The sequence below is a fragment of the Barbus barbus genome (assembly GCF_936440315.1).
Source record: "Barbus barbus genome assembly, chromosome: 49".
In the NCBI taxonomy this organism is placed as follows: domain Eukaryota; kingdom Metazoa; phylum Chordata; class Actinopteri; order Cypriniformes; family Cyprinidae; genus Barbus; species Barbus barbus.
In genome coordinates this window covers 19,407,293-19,424,288 of record NC_136727.1, presented here as the reverse complement: position 1 = coordinate 19,424,288, position 16,996 = coordinate 19,407,293, and the positions used below count along the sequence as shown (strand labels likewise).

General features: G+C 37.2%; 2 protein-coding genes across 2 annotated transcripts; one reads left to right on the top strand and one right to left on the bottom strand.

Moving 5' to 3' along the window:
• The first annotated feature begins 471 nt into the window (after positions 1–471).
• On the top strand, positions 472–4,143 carry LOC306867324 (UDP-GlcNAc:betaGal beta-1,3-N-acetylglucosaminyltransferase 7-like). Its single transcript, XM_079412926.1, has 2 exons — positions 472–684; positions 1,997–4,143. Coding segments are annotated over exons 1-2 (1,224 nt in total). The 5' UTR covers positions 472–682; the 3' UTR covers positions 3,219–4,143.
• Positions 4,144–8,464: 4,321 nt separating this feature from the next.
• On the bottom strand, positions 8,465–16,646 carry LOC306867429 (nucleolin-like). The gene is made up of 16 exons (XM_079413074.1): positions 16,493–16,646; positions 15,220–15,303; positions 15,004–15,133; positions 14,817–14,915; positions 14,598–14,738; positions 14,377–14,484; positions 13,980–14,069; positions 13,693–13,804; positions 13,449–13,585; positions 13,137–13,263; positions 12,923–13,050; positions 12,690–12,819; positions 10,352–10,509; positions 10,127–10,253; positions 9,685–9,959; positions 8,465–9,060 (listed from the first exon to the last, which is right to left on the bottom strand). The coding sequence occupies exons 1-16, from the start codon at positions 16,508–16,510 to the stop codon at positions 9,005–9,007; spliced, it is 1,920 nt and encodes a 639-aa protein (XP_079269200.1). The 5' UTR covers positions 16,511–16,646; the 3' UTR covers positions 8,465–9,004.
• Between the last annotated feature and the right edge of the window lie 350 nt (positions 16,647–16,996).

Sequence of the window (16,996 nt, the reverse complement as noted above, 5' to 3'; positions counted from 1 at the left end):
CCATGAAATGACGCAGGTTTTTGCATCAGAGTAAGTCTATCCTAATTCTTTGCAGGCACAATAAAGAATGCTTACACACACAATCCACTGTTTGACGCACACACTTTTGGTAATTGATAGACATATGTCAATTCATAAATCCTGACCTAAGTGTAGTGGATTTTACAGAAATGTTTTACATCAGACCACAGAAGTCAAATTTACACAGGTTTGGATTAAATTGCATAAACAAATATTATATTAAATATAAGTATAATAAATATGATGGATAGTATTTAGTAATAAGTACAAGTGTTATAAATTTTAGATGAAACACATAATCTGTCAATCTATCTATGAGTACATATACAACTATATATGCATATACTGTAGTGGCTGCTGTGAAAGCTGTATTTTGTCAAGCAGGTACAGGTTCTGTTCTCTTTGGGTGCAATGCTCAGTGGGCGGGTCATCCTTATTTGCATGAGGCACGCACACTTTAAAAGAATCTGAAGGAGTCTTATGTTCACATCTTCAAGAGAAACTCCGTGCTTCGGGGTTTTTATCGGCTTCTGTCGCGTTTCTTTTCCCCTTTTTTCTGGTGCAGTTATGCATTGGATTATCTAAAGAGATCCTGTCATTGATTTGAAGAGCAGGAGACCGGTTTCACGCAACGCATTTATAATAAATCAGACAAGTCAAAATGTGAGTATGAGTTTGTTTGGTTATGTTCTATATGCTAGAGAAAGTTCTCGTAGAAATCTATATATTTGGGCGATTTTTGTAGTCTTTATATTACCTAAAACAAGCTTGGTAACGGTTCACAATATAAAAAAATAAATGAAAAAAATACATATTAATATTATAAAAACCTATAACGTACTGGAATAGGCTATGGTTTAGCGACAGCATATGTGGTTTGCAATATTTAAATCCTCACCTCATTCAGTAGCTATTATAACATATGATATACATAAGTGCACTTCATAACGCTCTCATGTTAAATGTACATAGTCCTAATAGTATTCAAATAACTGCTTTGTATATAAACAACATATTATGTTACATCGACTATACAAATACATATATAATTTTAATACTTTTTTAATATTATACATTGGATTCGAATCAAATTCATGTTTTGATCATTTTTATAATAACAGTATATCACATTTGACGACAAACTTTATGCTTTTAATAGTCATATTTCAGAACTAAATAGACAAATTACGTGGTCAGATTGTAGTAAGAATGCAACCCATAAAAATAAAAAAATGAAAAGTTTTCTATGTAAAAGAAATGAAACAAAATCCTGCTATAATGCGGCCCATTCGATTATGCAAAGCTTTTTTTGGCAAATATGAGATAGAAAACGTCCTTAAGTAAAACCGCATTTGAATGGAATTCAAGGTTGGTGACCAGTTCTCACTATTAAGTCAAGTCAGCTTTATTATAGTGCTTTTAACAATACAGATCGTGTCAAAGCACTTAACCGTATCAGATTGGAGGATAGAGTGTCAGTAATGTATAATAATAAGATTAAACACTTCATTATTGAGTTCAGCGATGTCATTGTCTAGCTCAGTTTAGTTTAAATAGTATCTGCTAAATCAAATTGATGATAATCACCAGAAATTAAGTGTCCCCAACTGAGCAAGCCAGAGGCGACAGCGGCAAGGAACCATAACTCTCTCTGAGACAGAATGGAGGAAAAAACCTTGAGAGAAACCAGGTTCAGCCGGGGGGCCAGTTCTCCTCTGGCCATTAACTAACTATTAACTATGACTTTTTCCACAAACTCCTAATTTGCTGCTTATTAATAGTTTTTAAGGTAGTAGCTAAGTTTAGGTATGAAATAGGATTAAGGGATCTAAAATATAGTCATGCGCTTTATGTGCTAGTAATATGAATAAGTGACTAGTTTATAGTGAGAATTGGCCTCTAAACTAAAGTGTTACCAAGGTTTTTAATATTGCTCAAGTTCACATTTCTCGCTTCTCTCATTTTCTGCCTATAGGATGACTACCAGAGAACGATGGCGAGTTTACAAGCGCATTAGCTTCATGTTCTTCCTGGCTGTAGTCGCACTTATGGTGGTCCAGAGAGGAAACCTCAAGTCGATGCAAGACTTCCAGAGCGACAGAATCGAGAGACAGGCGCGGATGGAGTTCATGGCGGAAGGTGACAAAAAAGACTCGATTAGTGTCAACTTCTGGAAGAGCGTTCAAAGAGTGGAGTCCACCACAGAAGGGCCGAAAGTAACACAAAAGCAAGGTCCCATGACGTGGGACGTCACCAGCTCCAACTGCAGCGTCAACCTCAACTTCTCTTCCACGGAGTGGTTCAGGGATCTGGAAGCCAACTTCAGGCAATTCCTGCTCTACAGGCACTGCCGATACTTCCCCATGCTCATGAATCACCCAGAGAAGTGCGCCGGAGATATAGACTTGCTGATGGTCATCAAGTCAGTGATAACCCAGTACGATCGAAGGGAGGTCATACGGCAAACCTGGGGCAAAGAACAAGTGATCAACGGGAAAAGAATCAAAACGCTTTTCCTTTTGGGAATGTCTTCCAACGAGGCAGAACGGGCGAACCATCAGAAGCTTCTGGAATACGAGGATTACATCTACGGAGACATCCTGCAATGGGACTTCATGGATAGCTTCTTCAACCTGACCCTCAAGGAGATCCACTTCCTCAAATGGTTCTCCACCTACTGCGGAAACACCCGCTACATCTTCAAAGGCGACGACGACGTGTTCGTCAGCGTTCCCAACATCTTGGAGTATCTGGAAGTCAGCAAAGACTTGAAGGACCTCTTTGTCGGCGACGTTCTCTTCAAAGCCAAGCCCATTCGCAAAAAGCAAAACAAGTATTACATCCCACAAGCCTTGTATAATAAGACGCTGTACCCCCCGTATGCCGGCGGAGGCGGTTTCCTGATGGATGGACCTCTGGCTCGGAAACTCTACGGAGCTTGCGAAACTCTGGAACTCTATCCCATCGACGATGTGTTTCTTGGAATGTGTCTGGAGGTGCTTCAGGTAACTCCAATAAGGCACAATGCTTTCAAAACCTTTGGGCTGGTGAAGAATAAAACCAGTCGACTCAACAAGGAGCCGTGTTTCTTTAAGAGCATGATAGTGGTGCATAAACTGCTCCCGCCGGATTTGATAGACATGTGGAAACTGGTCAACAGTGACTTGATCTGTTCACAGAAAATGGACTTCTTATAGTCCCAGACTTTCTGAATCTGAAAGGACCTGCGGAGAGAGCTTTGAGAACTTACTCAAAGACAATAAGTTCTCCTTTTTTGAGGAGATTTCTGGACAATATTTTAACTTAATTTATGTACCAAATGACATGGTATGCAGTTTGTTGGATAATGTGTAAATTGTGTAAATCTTTCACTATTTTTTTTTTTTTGGAACATCAAGGCTACAAAACTAAAAATATCACCCCAAATGAAAATGATTAACCCCTCATTATGTTGTTCTATGATTTTCTTTCTTCTGTGGAAGTATTTTTTTTTGGGGGGGGGGGGGGGGGGGGTCTGTGCAGTAAGTCAAAGTGGTCTTGTTTTGGACCCCATTGACTTCAACTGTATAGACATAAGGTGTTTAAATTATTTTTGAGCGAACTATGACTTTGTGTCTCACAAGACAAAATGCGATTGTCCCAAACAGAAACTAACGAGTCTCTACCTCACCATTTTTATTTTAGTCTGCCCCTTTGTGGACAAATATTACCTTAACAGGTTTTCAAAGTAGATTCATTAAACAAGACCATGTTATTTCTGCTGCAATGATGTACATTTCTGAAATTACAGTATACATATTTGAATGATATGTTCCATCTCTTAAGAGTTTTTATTTTTTAGTTGACCATAGACTTGAGCTTCATTTGGTAGAGGGTTTACTTTAAAACTGTGAAACAGCACATTGTCTGGTACATGCAAATGTTTAATTAATTTATTAAATACCTCCTGGGATCCGAGGAGGCGGAGTCTGGTGTAGGATGTTTAATTGTACTTGAAGGTTACGCAAAACACAGACATTTGTAATCCAAACTGCACGGTCTGATTGTGTAAAACATAACTGGAATGAACAAACTAAGGTGAAAATGAATTAGTATTTGCCATTTGTAAATAAAAATTTCTTCAAAAAGAGCAAAGCGTTTGATTATTCCTTTTTATTCTTAAAAAATTGCCATAGTTCTGTTAACAAGAATTCAAGTAAAAGATCAAAAAGAGAGATAAAAACATTTTATTGCATATATATTAACATATATATTTCAAATATAATATATAACATGTTTATACAATATTTAATATAAAATACACAAATATTTGTCCAAATTTGACAATGCATATTAATAAATAGGCACATAACTGATGTCTCAATTTTTCTGAAATTCAATATAAAAACAGTTCAAAATATATAAATATTCAAAATATATATTTATATAATATGTATAATATTCCAGATATAAAATATTCAGTATTTGTTACAGGTTTGATTAAAAAAATAATAATAATAATTTAATGTATGCATGTATGTGTGCGCACACACATATATTTTGAATATATTTATAAAAAAATATATATTAGCAACATATTCATTAGACATGTATATATTCCCATATAAAATATCTTTGAAATATATTAATATATGACATAGGATGTCAAATATATTTAATATGTATACAAATCACGTCCACCTTCTTTGAAACTAATCCCACAGTCTTCCATGCTATTCATTTGCATTTTCTTCTTATATATTTCAATAAGCATTCATGGATGTACAAAACCAAGTATCTAAATACAGATTCAAATCAAATACTATTGTCTTGAATATATGTTAACTTCATATACATTGTCTTGAGTACTAAGATCCCTGATAAAGCGGAGCGTATGTGTTTGTTTTTGTGATACAAATGGTAGGCTATATGATTACTTGTTCGCTGTTCTTTGTTTTTTCTTTGTTTAAAGTAAAAATGCTGCTGAAAAACAAACTTGCAAACAGGGGAAATCGAACAGGAGGACTAAAACATAAACTGTTATTCTAAAAACTGCTATGCAGAAAGATAGGCATCTTGACATTTGACACCAGGGTTCAACAATCCTTTATTTGACTACAGTAGACTGGTATACAGCCTCTATGAATGGCAATTCCATAAACATGGATCAAGTTATGCACGACAGCTTCAATCCACGTCGCATGACTGTGCATTCATAAGCACAATGAGTGAAGCTGTGCAAGTTTAACAGTTAACCTAGATCTCTATAATCAGCCGTGCTACTCTACTGGAAAGTTCATTATCAGGGCTGGTGAAGCCTTTTAATTCCAGAGAAAATCTGTCTAAATGTCACCGACATTCTTGAGAAACTTGCTTTCAGTTTACTGTCAGTATTATAAAGCATGCCAAAAATGACACTCATTAGAGATGGTTTACAGTGTGTGGTTTGGAAAAAAAATAAAGGAATTATTAGCTTGCACAAAATTTTTTTTGACATGACTTTGAGATGATTTTGAGTTTCAACGTATAGTCGAAAACCTTTCCAAAATCCAAGATGCTGTTAAGAAGGAGCATTTAATGCTGATGGTTTTGAAATTATTCAATAAAATATGGGTGTGGGCTTCAGGTGTCCAAATACGTTTGGCCATATGTGCCGAAATATTGACATTTTGACGACAATGCAAGGCTTATACAACACGTAAAGCAAACAGAAAACCAAGTCTGAGAATAACTGATGCCAAAAAAAAAGTCCTGTGTTATTATTATCACCAATGAATATATTACAGAATCATGGCTGTTCGGGATTCGAACATTTTTTTCTTTCTTTTTAATTTTAATTTGATTTATTTAGCAGTCCATTTTTATGAATCTGATATTCATCTCTTTTTAATTCATATATTTATTCCCATCACCATGAGTGATGTTAGGGTTGAGCTAATTGTGATTTATACAAGCAAAGCAAAACTATAGGAGACAGTGGGGTGCAGTTTTTACTCAAAGTGAGGTCATGACAGTATACCTTCCACTTAAGGATGTACATATATTTCAAGATGTGGTGCATCCCTGAGAACAATAACTTTGGATCTGAAATAAATGGTTTCACAAATATAGCTTTTGGGGCACAACTTGGCCCTGGTGCGGGGTACGTTGTGCCTTTGGGGAGAATACGTTGGGGTAAATTGTGCCTGTGATTTCTGAAGTAAAACTGAACATTTTAATGTTATGAACTGTAATGCTATGAAAGCAAGACACATTCAATACAAAATTACTCATTTAAGGTTTATTTAGATATTGTCACCCTATTAAAACTGTTGGAATACGTTTGTAGTTTTGGGAAAACACCAAAAACTTAAACACACAATATATGATATTTGTGAATCATTTCAGGCAAAAGGCTTTGATATACCCAGCTGTAAAGCATCGAGTATCATCGCCTCAGGCCAGGCTGTCACACAATGATTTATGAAACGATATTTGCATAGTTCAGCTTCAAAGTTAACGCTATAAATTCAGATTTTAAAAACTCAAGCTTCGTTATTTTGTTTTGTATTTTTGAGGATGCCACGCGCAACATCACAACGGCTTTTTAGGTTAATAAACTTATCAATTATAGGAAAATCAGTTCTTTTAGCTTTTAGACAACGTGTTGAGATCATAACAATGCCCTCTTTATGATACACGTGTTGTGTTTGACTTCCAGCACGAGGCGTTTCTGTCTTTCTCGAAGAGTCTGCCATCATCCGGCCATCTACTGATATTACAGCAGGTCATTATGGGTAAGAAGACCATCACAGTCTCACTTAAACACTATTATTACTTTCTCTGGCAGTTTTGTCCTCAAAACACCGTGTCATACTTCATCTAATAACAGTGCTAGCATAATGCTAACATCAGCGCCGCTATCCTTCCGTGCTTCTAGTCATTTAGAGTAAATACTAATGTTTCTGAACCATACTAAAGTACTTGAATTCATCTGTTGTGGTAATTCTATAGTTAATGTGGCAATATAACAAATTAGCCAATACTGTACTTCTACAACTATATAGTAATACACTAGTTTACTGTAGTAAAAACTAAAGTATACTACAGTTTATCAGTTCACTAGTTCTACAGTATGCTAGTATCCATTAAAATGTTGTAAATAATATAACACTTTACTATAGTTTGGTTCATGTGAAGCATTAGCGCCATCTGTCAGGATAAACTTATTTTTTTTTGATAATTAGCTAAATAAAAGTGCGTTTTTAATTTGTGTCGTTCACAATCGACTTTAAATTATGCCAATATATGGCTATAGATATTCAATCAGCTACTGTAAACACGTATTGGTTAGCTTCCAAACATTATCCTGCTAAAAAAACAATAGAAACCGTCACAGAAATTCCAGTGGTTTCCATTAAAATGCCATTAGCTTTTTCCAGTAAAAGCATTACAAAATTCCTTTCTGTAGTGTTTTGGGCATTTTTACAATATGATTTAACATCCCACCAATAGAATCCACCACATACCAGTAGACACCATTATACTTTCCATTAAAACCAATACAGTTCCCATTATAACCATTAAATGCATTAGATTTTCTATTGTGTTTTGGGCAGGGTGCTATTGTTTTTTTCAGCAGTAGCTACTCATTTCATAAGCATTGGCATCAGTCAATGATATCCGTGCCCACAATGAAAACATGGAGAAATCATTTTAACATCACAAAAGAAAAAAAAAATCGTACTGTGTGGTTTCATAACATTTTCAGCCAAAGTTTGTTTAATGACTTAATATAGGCTAATTAATTATATTGTGTTTAATAAAGTTCATACTTTTACCCCCGGTTTCACAGACAAGACTTAAGCCTAGTCCTAGACTAAAATGCAAATCCGAGCCGTTTCAGATGAAATAAAGTTGCACTGACTGATCTTATAATATGCCTTTGTTTGGTCTCAACATGCACCCCAGTAATGTTTTTTTGTAAGCACGTTTATAAAAAGTTACTTAAGTGTCCTAATTGATCTATGGCCCAATCCTGGTTTAGTCTAAGCCCTGTCTGTGAAACCAGCTCTTAGTTTTCTAGACTAAGTCACAAACTCACAATTAAAATGAGAAAATCAACACAACTGGGAATTATTCAACTAAACATTTTAAGTTAAAAGTTCTCATGATTTACTAATTTCAGATTTTTTTATTTTTATTTCCCCCACATTATCAATTTAATCTACATTGTGTGTAGAGCTCAACAAAACTGGTTTTAACAAATTATGCCAAACGACTTTAGACACCACTCTGCTCTGGTTTACTGCAGTGCCTTCAGATTCATTCCAGTTAATTAGTAAAAGATTCTACTGAATTTAGGAAGGGATTTAACATCTAAAATTGATCAGTTTAACAAGTCTCTGTAGGACTTGTCTGCAGCAAGAAAAAAAAAAAAAAAACCTAACGAAGTGCATAAATATTCAAATCACAACAAGCCAAAGAGTTTAAAAACCATGTTTAATTAAATGGTTCTTTACATTATGAAAAATCTGAACTGGGGAAAAAGAAAAAAGAAAGCAAAACCCTCGGTCACAAGCCACATTTAGTTCATAAATTTGACATTAGCCTTACAACACTCTTGTTATCCATCTTAATCCCATTCAAATAGATTTACATCTCTAAATAGGCGTCAATTCCATGTGTGTTACAATATGCTTTGCACATTAAAAAGGTACTGCACATTAAACTTGCACCTAAAGCCAACTTAAAAAGAAATGTGAAAATTAAATACAATTTGGGGGGGGGGGGGGAGACAACACAAAAAAGACCTGTTGCATGTACAACATGTACCTAAACCAGCAGAGCATAAGTACAACAGTCACATTTAAATTCACGCGGATGGTTGGGACGTCTCAGAAATCACACAGTTAAAAGGGAGTGAGGGGTCAGGGGTCACTGTACAGTTACTGATGCTTTCTGGAATGTCCTAGAAACGCTGACAATGTGGATTTAAGCAAATGGAAACAGTTCAGTTACAGACTTATTCAACCTTGATCGAGTTCCCTTGTGGTCTAGCTCCAAATCCACCTCGTCCACCTGAAAAATGAGAATTTTTAAAATTTATACAGCTTAGTTAAAAAAGGCACGCTGCCATATTAGTAATTACTAGCATTTCTCATTTCACTAACTGACTAAAGCCGCCTCAAAGTAGTAGGAAAACCCAAACAACATTTAGATAAATGTAAGTGCAATCAGATTTAATTAGAAGAAAAGCTTTAGATGTCACACTTAAATGAAATTAGATTCAAACAAAAACTACAAAAGACCATTTAGACAAACTATAGACAATTAGTAAGAGTTCAAGTAGCCATACAGTAATAAATTACATAGACCTAGTTAAAATATTAGATTTAACTAGAAAACTATAGATTTGGAAAAAAAAAAAAAAAAAAAAAAAAAAAAAAAGATTTAACTAGACAAATAGATCTTACAAAATTTTTATAAATGGTGTCTAAATGAATCTTATTTTGATTCAATTGAATTAGACTTCTCAAATTACTACATAGATACAATTTACAGAACTATTTAGATTCAAGTAGACGTACAATACATTTCTATTACCACTAATACTACTAAAAATTAAATATAAACAGTATAGTGTACTAGTCTTCTATCATGTACTTGGTCTTTAAATGCACCACTAGATTGATTGACACCCACCGCCTCTTCCTCCTCTGAAGCCGCCGCCTCCTCTAACTCCACGGCCTCCCCTGAAGCCACCGCCCCAGCCGCCCCCTCGGCCTCCGAAACCACCACGTCCACTGCCGCGTCCTCCGTAACCCCCTCGAAAACCACCTCTGCCTCCCCCTCGGCTACCGTCGCCCTTGGGCACGGCGTAGTCCAGACTGATTTTGTGTCCGTCGATTTCGCTGCCATCCATGGCATCTTTGGCCGCCTTGCAGTCTTCTTCGCTATTGAAGTTTATGAAACCATACCTGGAGGAGGAAACAGTATTAAGCAAACATTCAGAGCGGGTGGAGGGAAAAAAACACTAAAGCAGCGGTTACTGTATCAAACGTGCGAATTCATACACTGCCACTGGATCGACAGAGGAGCTCGTGAGAAGCATGAAACGTGTTAAAAGTATCAAATACGGCTGTACCCTTTAGGTGATCCGGTCTCTCTGTCTACGACTACTTTGGCGTTGATGGCTCCAGCAAAAGCCTCTTTCAGAGACTGATCTGTGGTGTCTTCTGACAGGCCTTTGACAAACAGGGCTCTTGTAATTCCTACAAACAGAGGGACGACACAGTTAGCAACTAGCATTTGTAAAAAATAAATAAATTAATAAAAAAGGATTTGATTGAAGCAGCAGGGCTTTACTAACCAGAGATTCCACTGCCGCCTCCACTGCCGCTTTTTTTTTGCTGTCTGTCAGTCTGATTGAATTGTAATATGATATCTCTGCCCTCAATTTCTCTGTTGTTGAGTTTCTCCAGCGCATCCTTGACATCCTCCGTTTTCTCAAAATCTAAAAAGGCAAATCTACGGAAAAAAATAAAAACATTAGACCAAAGCAAAGTCAGCACATCTAAAACATCAAGACACTTGAATGTGACCAAATTCAACCTGTAAGGATTCGGTAAAGGGGCATAATTTTAACGCAAAGAAATTTCAATTTGAATGAATGGCTGCCAAAAACATTTGCCCATCACAATGCAAAAGAAAACTAACCAATAAGATGCATGCTTTTTGGTTGCCGCCATTGCATAAAATAGCAACTAGGTCGTGTTCAAGAACATACTACTTACCTAAGTGATCGAGAAGCGCAGATTATTATTCAGTGTCAAATTTAAAATTGAGGATCACTTCTCGTTTTGTTTGGAATGAGTTTGATTATGCAAGCACCACCTACTGGCAGGGAACGACTTTGCATCATTCAGCCTGTCAAAAGCTATTCCTTAAATACTGATCTTAATCATTTAAAAAAAAAAGTAAACAAATGGCTTTAGACACAGATGGTTGTAAAGTTTACATATTCCATAACTTCCTGGAATGTGACAATTTGAATTATTCTAAACGAATCCATAACAATGGAATCTTACAATTCGTATTAACTCTAACGCCGGCTTCACACTGCAAGCGTAAGCAGGGCGTACGCAGCGCGCAAGCAGGACGGAAGCAGAGCAGAAGCAGCGCGTATCCATTTTGCATTCACACCGGCTGCGTTTGCAGCGCGCACCTGAACCGCGGATTTTGTACAGATTTCTCAATAATGGGTAATAAGTTAGCTTTGTTTTATTTCTATTTAAAATACATTACAGATGGAAAACTATTTATTTTTTTTAATAAATTACGAAATAAGTTTGTTTTCAACTTTATTTTATGCTTTGTTTGCGTGTAGTGAGAGTTGTTGACAGAAGGCAGGCAATCGCGCTATATATGTTGTTAAGAAGACTACGACAAAGGATGAGACGCAGACTTTAGGTACACTATGCAGTTTACACACAATGTAAGATGAAGGAAGAATAGCCTACCTTCCTCCTCAACTTGAAACATTTAATTGTATACGTATATCTCATATATATATATATATATATATATATATATATATATATATATATATATATATATGTGATTATTGTGTGAAAAGTATCCATTTTTAAATAAATGTTTTTATTTCATCAGTGTTGTTTCTTTACTGATTGTAATACTTCAGAAACTGTAGGCTACTGATTGGATTTGCATGCATTTAGTTAATTAGCTATTCATTTGTTCGTACATGGGCATGCTAAAAATTGAAAACAAAAAAGAAAGAAAGGTTATTACTTTCTGCACCAAGTGCTGATGCAACTTCCTTCCATGCTTTTTCCTTCGCCTGCAAGTCTTTATATAGTAAATTATGAGGATCATAAATAACTGTTTCTCAGCCTCCACGATAGACGAGTGTCGTCCATGATTGTCTTCTTTGCATTAGCACTAGTATCGTCATCATGATGTCAACATGACACCTGTTCTTACGCAACTTACTATATAGTTATAACACATAGGCTAATATAATTAATACAATTAACCAGTGACTTAAGCTGAAATAACAGTATAAATTTAAACTAATTTTAGTGATTAGAGCAAAAACTTTATTTTATTTAGTTTTTTGTAATATATAGTATTATTTTATTTTTTACTGAAGTTTATACTCCATTTACAACATAGTAGATGTCATTAATTTACATTCTGGGGAAAAATTTCACTTTTTCGTGTGCATTTTGTCCATACTCAATGCTTTGTCACTTTAATTGAGCGTAAGCAGCGCAGCAAAAATAGACTCGCCGCCGAAACGATCGCGGCACTGCCGCTCCTGCTACGCGCTGCCGCGCCGCTCCTGCGTGCTGTGTGAACGCTCTCATCCGTTAACATGGGCGCCGAAAAAAAAAAAAAATACGCGCTGCTTACGCTTGCAGTGTGAAACCGGCGCAAGTGATCCCATAACGTCACAGAAACTGAATTCAAATTAAGTCAAAAAGTGAATCTGTAACTTCAAATTTTCAGATTCCATGAATCAATTGAACCATTCCAGTCAGCAAATATTCTTCCTGGTGTTCAATTGCTGAAGTTCTTGCCTGTTGTTGAATCGAAGATTCAAAGTGTTTATTGCATTTAGGACAAATGCAAAACCTAAACAATTAATGTCTACCCATTTAAATGCATTGAATCAACTGATGTACCTGTTTGTGACGCCGTTGTTCCGAGGCATTCTGATGGACACGGCCTTCTCAAACACACTCTGGAGGGAGTCTTCATTCGCAGTGAACGAAAGGTTGTTCACAACCAGTACTTTGTTTGCAACAGCAATAGCTAAAATGAGTAGAACACAAGAGTGCTGTTAACGTTCATCTACAACAGATCTAGTCCAGAGCCAAACCAGACAAAATTGGACCTAGACAGCACCGTAACTCACCTCTGTCCTTCCGACCCTTTTCTCCTGTATATTCTAAGACGATACAATGGCCCAGATAATCTGACCCTTGTGCCTCCTCCATTGTCTTATCGGCGATCGCCTCCGACTCAAACTCGAGGAAGGCGATTCTGTACCCCAAGAGGAGTCAGTCAGTCAAGGATTTGCTTAAAGGCAGCATTCTTAAAAGACATGAACAGCCGTGGCTTAGTCTTACCCTCTGTTAGAACCGCTGTCGTCCGTCGGCATCTGGATATCTACAGCCTGGTCAAAGATTTCCTGCAATCCCTCCAGCGTTGCAGAGTCCGGCAGGTTCTTTACGAACAAAGTGCGTAAGCCTTTCGCTGAGGAGGAAGAAAATAAATAAAAAAAGTCAGCATCTGCGCCTTCAATGTTTGATTACCACATTAACGACAGCTCCAGATCAGCACTTGACTATCTTAAACCCACACGAGAGTTCAGGAAAGTGAAAAGGTGTCATCATTTCTGGTTGGATTTGTGCTCAAAGCGGCAGCTGCGGGAATTTTACCTCTTCTCTTTTCCCGAAAATCCTCTGCCCTTCTGGCATTGTTGAATTTCATCTTTGCGTCCATCAGCTGCTTGCCACTGAGCTCCAAAGCCTTCTGCAACTCTTCCTCTGATGTGAAGTTAACATAGGCAAATCTCCTTCAAGACAAATGATGCCCGATTTAGAAGTCAAATAAACACCCACAACTACTTTGCAATGACAAAGTTGACTTGAATAGTATATTCAACAACAATTATCTCCTTACGTGGTCCCACCAAGTTGGACTTCCTTAACTTCAAGGCCTTCCTTTGAGAAGAACTTTGCGATTTCGGACTCTGTTTCATTGTAGTTTAAGTTTCCCAAGAAGAGACTGAAACCTGAAAATTCAGAGCAAATTCAGACATACCAAGACAAAGAAATAGACCCCCCCCCCTTAAAACAGCATCAGAATCAATATAAAAGGTGACATCATATTTCAGTATTAAGTCCCTTTATCATCATCATATGTAGTTTAATGCACAAGAACTGAAGCGTATTGAATTAAAGTCTCACCTTCACCATCAGTTTTAACTTTCTTAGCCGGCGGCGTTTCCTTCTCTTTTTTGGTCTCGGCTTTCCTTTTTGCTGGAGTGACCGGGGTTTCTGAATACACATACATTATACATTTCTCTCAACATAAAATAACTCATTTTGGGTCTTTAATAGCTACTAACAAATTCAGGTGTATTTTATCAATAACTATCTAAACTACAATTGCCTACACACCAAATGTATAACTATTGTTATATTGCAATTTTTGTCTCCATTTCTTCGCTCCAAACAGACCCAGAATGTGAAAATGGCATTCAGATTTCGAAATGCTTTATCAGAGATAAAGAATCAGTCGCAACTTAATATTTTAACAGACCATAATGTATCTGATCAGCATAACATCAATTCACTTTCATACCATCTTCCTCATCTTCATTGCCATCCTGCTCCTCCTCCTCCTCCTCCGCTGCTGCTTTCACCATTCCTGCCTTTCTGAGTGCTGGAGTAGTGTCCATTTCCTCCTCGTCTGAATCAGGACAAAATATTTAAAAATGAAAGCAGCAAACGGTCCACAAAATCAAACACTTTCAGTATTAAATCCCTTGGTGCATCACATGTGCAGCGCTTAAAGACACACACCATCTTCCACGTCATCCTCATCCTCCTGCTTCACCGCGGCTGCTTTCGCAGCAGGTTTTTTGGCTGCAGGAGTTGCTTTCTTTGTGGCTTTGGCAGGAGTTGCCTTCTTGGGTGGAGGCAGCTCTTCCTCAGATTTGTCGTCTGTAAAGACAGAAAATGGAGTTGTTAGAAATGTTCAAATCACTTATGAATACACACCACCCTGGAGCACTTTCATACCATCCTCCTCAGCAGGTGCTGCTTTCTTGGCAGGAGTTGCCTTGGCAGGAGTTGCCTTGGCAGGTGTGGCCTTCTTTGGTGGAGGAGGAACTTCCTCTTCTACATGGGGAGGTTCGAGAAGTATGAATTACACTTTGACCTTTAAATTAATACAGCACTGACAGAACCATGAAATCAATTGACTTACCAGATTCTACTTCGTCGACATCGTCGTAATAATCATCATCATCATCCTCCTGTTTGGCAGCACCTTTTCCATTTTTCACTGCCTTGACCGGAGTCGCTGCTTTCTTTCCTACAGCTTTAGCTGGAAGCACCTGTCGAATTCAGATTGAATCTCAGTTAACAGTTCCTTCATAGGCAGCAAAATGATTCAACTATTGTTTACAGATCAATTCCTCACCTCCTCATCCTCCTCGCTGGCTTCTTCCACATCCTCAGGAGGTGGAGGTGCCTTTTTCTTTGGCAGTACTTGTTTTTTAGCTGCCTGCAAACGGAGAGAAAAGGCTGGGTTTGTGGGGGCAAACTATTTCTGTTCTAAACAAATTAAAAAGATCCTAGTAATTAGAACTAAAAATACAAGTCTTTATTATATTCTAGTTTATTAATATTGTATTTAAACTGTTTGCAAATGGGTTTAGTTTATTACTTCTGAGCACAAAATGTAAAAAAACAAACAACTTCTCTACATAAATGACAGTTTGACTCCATGCAACATTGTTCAGAAAATATGATAAGTTGAGAGATAGATAGATAGATAGATAGATAGATAGATAGATAGATACATACATCCCCAGGTATGAAATAAATGTTTGGAGGTGTGGCCAAATCAAACAATTTGATCGCTTTCCTTTGAAATGCTTAGAGAGCAAGAATAAAATAATCCAAAATATTCAAAAAGCGCGATACGTTTGTGTAAAATTGCTTAAATGGTTGAATTAAATAATTCGTCACTTAAAATACAACCACTATTAAAATGTTAAAGTTTGAGACGCTTTAAAAGCCAAAGCACTGCGCGTGGATGAACCCACGTGCGGTTCAGGTTACACGTGGAAAACCAACATGCTTGCTATCAAACATGCTAACATAAAAAACACGTGCCATGCTCACTATAATCGCGCAAATCAAATAATACGCGCTAACAACACGACGCGGTTTAGTGCTGCGTATTAAATGTCCGCTCGTTCGCCTCAAAGAGCCAAAATGGAGGCGTTTAGCTTTGAGCTAACAATGCTACACGGCACACATGGCGAACACGCGATTTAGCGCGAAACCACGACACCCTAAAAATATCGGTAAACAAGAGATAGATTTCACAACGCTACAAAACAACGTTACATACTAAAACAAAGCATAGTTCACGCGTGTCAGGCTGTCAGCTGAGGCCTAATAAAGGAGAAGCGTGGCCAGCCCGTGTTAAACCAAAAACTAACAAAAAAACTGTTAAATTAAATTAGCGGACTTCAGGCGCAGCTATTTAGCATTAAAAAACACTTTCAGTCTTTGAGTTTACATTTGCAAAGCTATAACACACATTTGATCGAAATACATGTGTTGCACACGTGGGCCTTCCTCGCACCAGACGCAAAAAAAACCCGAAAAACGGAATATTTCGCGTTTTGACAGTTTAAACTCAAATTTAAACGCTTAACTGTATATGTTTGCAGGTATCTTACCGTGACAAGCTTGACCATGACTGAAGGTTATTTTACAGTATAGCTGATAACGGGAGAGTGACGAGGTAGACACCGTTCAGTCACACGTGGTTCTCCGTACAGGACAGACAGAGCGCTCGCGGACGCTTTTAGTAAATCCAGAGAAGCCCCGCCCACTGAGACCACCCTCCGACGACGTTAAGATCCGACTCGTTTCCGCAAACGGTTCTTTTCAGTTCGATTCAGTGATTCTTTAATGTCTTGGACAAATAAATAAAATGTTTGACATTTACCTTGACATGTATCTAGTGCTAATTAAACGAGGAAAAACGGCCCACTCACTCTTGTCTATGTCTCGTTTTAAAGTAGCCTACAAGTAAATCTCTGAAACGATAACTCTTAAAACTACTGATGTCGTGACAATAAGATCAAATATGACCCATCATATATTTTTATTTTCTTTTTAAACTGTCCTCTTGCCAAGCCGGTTCATTTTAGTGAATTAAAAAACAAAAAACAACAACA

Bases quoted from the DNA above. Each gene is read 5' to 3' on its own strand.
- LOC306867429 (XM_079413074.1), bottom strand. The intron at 14,916-15,003 runs GTAAGTCAATTG...CTCCCCATGTAG, and splicing joins TGTCGACGAAGTAGAATCTG to AAGAGGAAGTTCCTCCTCCA. The intron at 13,051-13,136 runs GTAAGACTAAGC...CTTGGGGTACAG, and splicing joins GACAGCGGTTCTAACAGAGG to AATCGCCTTCCTCGAGTTTG.